General features: G+C 46.3%; 1 protein-coding gene across 1 annotated transcript; it reads left to right on the top strand.

Annotated features, from left to right (window-relative positions):
* The first annotated feature begins 786 nt into the window (after nucleotides 1–786).
* Nucleotides 787–5,217, top strand: HMGB2 (high mobility group box 2). Its single transcript, XM_089684038.1, has 5 exons — nucleotides 787–940; nucleotides 1,582–1,740; nucleotides 3,006–3,154; nucleotides 3,444–3,618; nucleotides 4,694–5,217. Exons 2-5 carry the CDS (start codon nucleotides 1,591–1,593, stop codon nucleotides 4,859–4,861), a joined length of 642 nt encoding a protein of 213 aa, XP_089540164.1. The 5' UTR covers nucleotides 787–940; nucleotides 1,582–1,590; the 3' UTR covers nucleotides 4,862–5,217.
* The last annotated feature ends 325 nt before the right edge of the window (nucleotides 5,218–5,542 follow it).

Here is a 5,542-nt window from a genome sequence, read left to right as displayed (position 1 = left end):
AGCCCAGACTAATGGAGCTTTTATTATGAATTTGGAAACCTTGGACATGTCCTCTAACTCCCTCCCCATGTGCACGGTATCTGAGAGACCTGAGGGAAGCTGCAATATCATCTAGTGAGATCACAGTGACCGTGAAGGGACGGTCCCCGGTCAGGCAGCTGAGGTGGTGAATCAATAGATGAGAACATTACAGGAGACGTGCCGGTTCTATGGGCGCCCGGTGATGATAGAGCTTCTATAGACTCCATAGGATGTTCCAGGCAGTCAGGTGACACTCCGTATTGGCGCCATAGCCCACTGAACGATTGTCGGTCTTCATGAGAGGACTATAGTGGCGGTAGTAGACGGCGGCGGTCCTGCTCGGTGTGTTTCCCGCAGACACAACAATGGTGCCGGAGCACTGAGGAAGCTACAGACTGCGGCGACTCCCTCGCCTTTGTTTCCTCTCACTCGGAGTTTTTCAAATCGCGCGGTTCGGCTGCACTGCAGCTAATCAGCGCTACCAAACTCAGCGTAGCCCAATCACAACCTCCCCCGCGAATTTTTAAACCTCCAAGCCCAACCAATCCAATGCGAGGGAACCGCCCCGACTCCCTTTAACCGGTTTTAGCTAGAGGAGTTCTTAGCCGTTTCTCCCCCCCCTCCGCACAGGGATGTGGGCGGTCCTGTGCGACAACCCTGCTGGCTCTCCTGACTCCGCCTTCCATACCACGCAATAAACAAGCCTGGCAAATGGCTAGAGAAGGGCGTATTCTCCGTGCTTCCGAAAACAGCCAGGAGACCAATCAGCGCTCGGGGGCGTGTGTTCCAACAGTGCTCATCAGGGTACTGTGAGAGGGAGAAGTGTGGAAAACAAGAGGCTGTATTACGTCCCAGTTGAACCATTCTAGTGCGGGACACACAGGCGGATCGGTCACCTCTTCTCACTCACACAGCTCAGGTCAGTTGGCGCCCTTTTCCTTCTCTACTTTATTCCTTTCGTGGAACTTTACCTTTCTAGAACTTCACCTTTCTAGAACTTCCTGACTTTCATTACGTGGGCGGACGATGGCTGTGCGTTCCCTGACTTGTTTTACGCATATATTCTATTTCTGGCGCACATTCCTCGCCTCTCTCTTTGTATTTGAGGCAACCGGGCCTGGTTGCGCAGTTGGCGCTGTCCCGTGTTTGGAGTCTCGGTGCCATTCGCTCGCGGTGCCCTGTGCCTGTCTATGGTGAGGGGAAGTGGCGCGTGCTCGGCCATAGAACGTTATGTAGGCGCTTAGAGTGGGTTTGAAGGCTGGTCACGTGCTCTCGGTCGTGCGCCCGTAACCCCTTCCCGCCCGGAGAGCCGCTAATACAGGGGAACCTTTCGCCATATCCCGCGCCCCTCCCCCCAGTAGGCAGCGGAAGGATATTTGTGATTCGGGCGGGAAGCCAAGCACGCTGTAGTAGTAGTTGTAGGCCAGCTCTGAAGGCACTTCCTTGTGCCCGCCACGCCCCCGATCCCTTCCCGGCTCCTCCCCCGGGCCCGCCCCGCTGCCTTCCCGGGTTTTTAGCTCGTGTTATTTACGATCATTGTCTGTCGTCCGTCCATCACAGGTACCAGTCATGGGGAAAGGAGATCCTAACAAGCCCCGGGGCAAGATGTCCTCCTACGCTTACTTCGTGCAGACCTGCCGGGAGGAACACAAGAAGAAACACCCGGACTCTTCCGTCAACTTCGCAGAGTTCTCTAAGAAGTGCTCCGAGAGGTGGAAGGTGAGGAGGGGCTCATCATAGACATGGGGGGGCTTCATATATGAGACTACATGGCTTGTTATATCGTAGGAGTGTACAGTATATAGAATTCTGCCTGCAATAGGGACTCATATGGGTGAGACTGGGGGATCGTAATACATGGGGGGGGGGGGGGCATGAGCAGCTTCATATATGGGACTGTATGGCATGTTACAGCATAGGATTCCTTCACAGGATTGTACAGTGTATGGGATTCTGCCTGCAATAGGGATCACATGGGTGAGACTGGGGGGGGGGGGGGGTCATAATACATGGGGGGCATGAGCAGCTTCATATATGGGACTGTATGGCATGTTACAGCATAGGATTCCTTCACAGGATTGTACAGTGTATGGGATTCTGCCTGCAATAGGGATCACATGGGTGAGACTGGGGGGGGGGGGGGTCATAATACATGGGGGGCATGAGCAGCTTCATATATGGGACTGTATGGCATGTTACAGCATAGATTGTACAGTGTATGGGATTCTGCCTGCAATAGTGATCACATAGGTGAGACTGGGGGGAGGGATCATAATACATGGGGGGGCATGAGCAGCTTCATATATGGGATTACATGACATGTTACATCATAGGATTCCTTCACAGGATTGTACAATATATGTAATTCTGCCTGCAGTAGGGATCATAGGTGAAACTGGGGGGGTCCTCATAGACATGGGGGGGCATGAGCAGCTTCATATGGGCCTGTATGACATGTTACATCGTAAGATTCCTTCACAGGATTATACAGTGTGTGGAATTCTGCTTTAACTGAGCTGTAGTTTTAGACTTGTAATGGGGATCGAGGGGGAGGAGCTTCATGAGATCTAATTGTATACCTTTTATAGTATGCACCTTCATGTATAGTGCTACAATGTTACATCAAAGGAATACTTAATGTGATTGTATGGGATTACTACTCTGCTTTGCTTGTAATAGTGTTTAGGCCTGAATGGGCAGAGTTATATGAGAAAAGCTCAGGGAGGTGGAAGGGAACTGGGAGGAGTTCTCATCATAGACCTTGCATGTGGACATTTTCTTAAATGTTACTGTCAGGTTAAATCGGCTGGGTCTGGTAAACTTTCCCCTGATGTTGATGTTAAACTGCTCCTGGTGTACAGAGATTTATGTGCAATCGGATTGTGGTGTGAGTGACTAGCTGCAGAATATGCGGAGGGTTTTTTGGGGGTTGGATTTTTTGTTTTTTTGTTCGGAGGTTCTTACCAGGTTTTGTTTTTGTTTAGACCATGTCTGCCAAGGAGAAATCCAAGTTTGAAGAAATGGCCAAAAGTGATAAGGCCCGTTATGAAAGGGAAATGAAAAACTATATCCCACCAAAGGGAGAGAAGAAGGGAAAGAGAAAGAAGGACCCAAATGCCCCAAAACGGCCACCGTAAGTGTTATCTTCTGGGTATAAGTGATTCTCCTTTTTGTGAGACTGGGTTTGGTAAACCTGATTGACTTTCCATGCACACGTTTTCTTTTGCAAAGCGCTTTATTCATAAAGGTAAACTTTGCTGCTTGTAACACCTGAAGATGGCTGAGTCTGTTGGGATTTGGGTGCATTTTGCTTTTAGAAAGGTGTTGACTACAACTTTCAGTTTGTGTTTAGAAAACTTAGATTTAAATGGCACAACTGCCTTTTTCACCTATTTTTTTACTTTTTTTTTTTTTTTCTGTAGATCTGCATTTTTCCTGTTCTGTTCTGAGCATCGGCCCCGGATAAAGACTGAAAGTCCCGGTCTGTCCATTGGTGATACTGCTAAGAAACTAGGAGAGATGTGGGCTGAACAGTCACCCAAAGACAAGCAGCCATATGAACAGAAAGCAGCAAAACTTAAGGAGAAATATGAGAAGGTATGACAGTGTTCAGATTTACATGTATATTGGTGTACAACAAGCATTCAAATTGGTGCCTCTTTTTATAAAAGTATCATCGCTAAAAACTAGCTTTCTTTTCCAATTGCTGTCAGATGAGGTTTAAGGACCAGTTTGAATCCAATGGCTTTAGACACTTCAGTTTATATATAACTTTAAATTAATTGATGGTAAAGGCTGAAGTGGGGGGGGGGGGGGTTTAACCCTAATGCATTAAGGTAAAACAAAACCTATTGTTGGCTCCCTAGCCCACCTAAATACTTGCTGAGTCTGATCTCAATCCAGTACTCCACCCTGGAGCATCAGCTCTTCCTCACTGGACTCCATGAGAGCAGCTAGAGCAATTTGCTCCTGCAACTGTCATTCATATTTGGTGACCATAGGGATTGGCTGAGCTGCATTCGGTGTGTCAACGAATATACAGACCTTGGGGTTGAGTCCACGTGTGCCACCATAGGAAGTGGTTCCTATCGTGTCACATGGGAATAAGAGCCCAGAGTGCCATTGGGTTGTACGTAACCATTGCATGGAGCAAGTATGTGTCTAAAATTAAAAATTTGCTCAAGTTCTATGAACACAATCTGTTCACTTTTTAAGAACCAGCTTCCATTTTCATTATAAATGTGTGCGGTAGCCATTGAAAACATTAGGCTGAAAGATGTTCAAAGGTGTCACAAGTGTGATGGTTTGCTGCAATGTTTGTGTGTTCAGCACACCAAAGTAAATGGGTCCAGAAACACTGAAAATCCGTAATCGGCTATGGGATTGGGTGTTTTGGTGTGTGTGTGTGTGTGTGTGTGTGTGTGTGTGTGTGTGTGTGTGTGTGTGTGGGGGGGGGGGGTTCCTCATAAAAACAAAATAGGCTTGATGTAGTATGTATGAAAAGACTTGTCAAGTTACAGACCTCCATTGCTGGTCTGCATTTGACTGCTTGAAAGGGGGGGGTAGCTGATCTTTATTTGTAAATGAGTCTGGTGGTGGTGAGCAGTGTTGGAGTGTAGCTTTTCAGTTAGATTTTCTATAGAATGGCAACTTATGCTTGTGTATATTCCAGGATGTTGCTGCATATCGGGCAAAGGGCAACAGTGATGTTGGTAAGAAGATTCCCGGCAGGCCAGCAAGCTCAAAGAAGAAGATTGAGCCAGAAGATGATGAAGACGACGATGAGGAGGAAGATGATGAGGAAGAAGAGGATGAAGAAGATGACGAGGATGATGAGTGAATGCTTTGTGCGCTGTAAAAATTGTTTGAAGCCCATTGTTTGTTTGCTAAGAATGTGAACTCAAGTGCAGCTCATTTTGTTAGCTTGGTTATAAAAACTGTACAGAATTGTGTATAGGCAATGTGATTTCTTTAGGGAGAACCTATATTTTAATATAAGGAGTAGTTGGAGGGCTGTTAAGAGTTGAAGCTTCTGATGTGGGATGATTCTGCATATTTAATGGTTTCTAAGGGTAGCCCAATGTTAGTAACAAAAGATCCAGTATACTTTTAGTCCTGTAGACCTGGTGCATTGTACTTTTTTTCTAACTTTTTTAGCAACTTTTTTTTGTAATAAAATATATATAAATATCTTAAGCGTTTATTGGTTTTGTGCCCTTGACATGCATGTACTTGTGTATGATTGTCAATTAGACTATTAGTATTTAACCAAATACTATGGTGCCGTAGGTACTTCTGACTTGCAGGCCACCAAGGTACTTATCGGTTTGCACTGCTAGTGAGTTAGCTGCCCTGAAGTGTGTGATCTATATCATAGCATGGTGCTTCTTAGAGGTGCCACAAACCTAAATGCAAGCATGGTACACATGCAGATATTGTAGCCTAGATGCTATATTTTGAATTGAGAAAAACATTTTAAAACCCACTTTGCAAAATGCTCTTAAACTATGTAACCACATTG

The sequence above is a fragment of the Staurois parvus genome, unplaced genomic scaffold, assembly GCF_062004578.1.
Source record: "Staurois parvus isolate SC_StPar_1 unplaced genomic scaffold, SC_StPar_1.0 ptg000334l, whole genome shotgun sequence".
Taxonomy (NCBI): Eukaryota; Metazoa; Chordata; class Amphibia; order Anura; family Ranidae; genus Staurois; species Staurois parvus.
This window is presented reverse-complemented; position numbering and strand designations above follow the sequence as displayed.

Bases quoted from the DNA above. Each gene is read 5' to 3' on its own strand.
- HMGB2 (XM_089684038.1), top strand. From the start codon at position 1,591: ATGGGGAAAGGAGATCCTAACAAGCCCCGGGGCAAGATGTCCTCCTAC. The intron at 1,741-3,005 runs GTGAGGAGGGGC...GTTTTTGTTTAG, and splicing joins AGTGCTCCGAGAGGTGGAAG to ACCATGTCTGCCAAGGAGAA. The intron at 3,619-4,693 runs GTATGACAGTGT...TGTATATTCCAG, and splicing joins TTAAGGAGAAATATGAGAAG to GATGTTGCTGCATATCGGGC.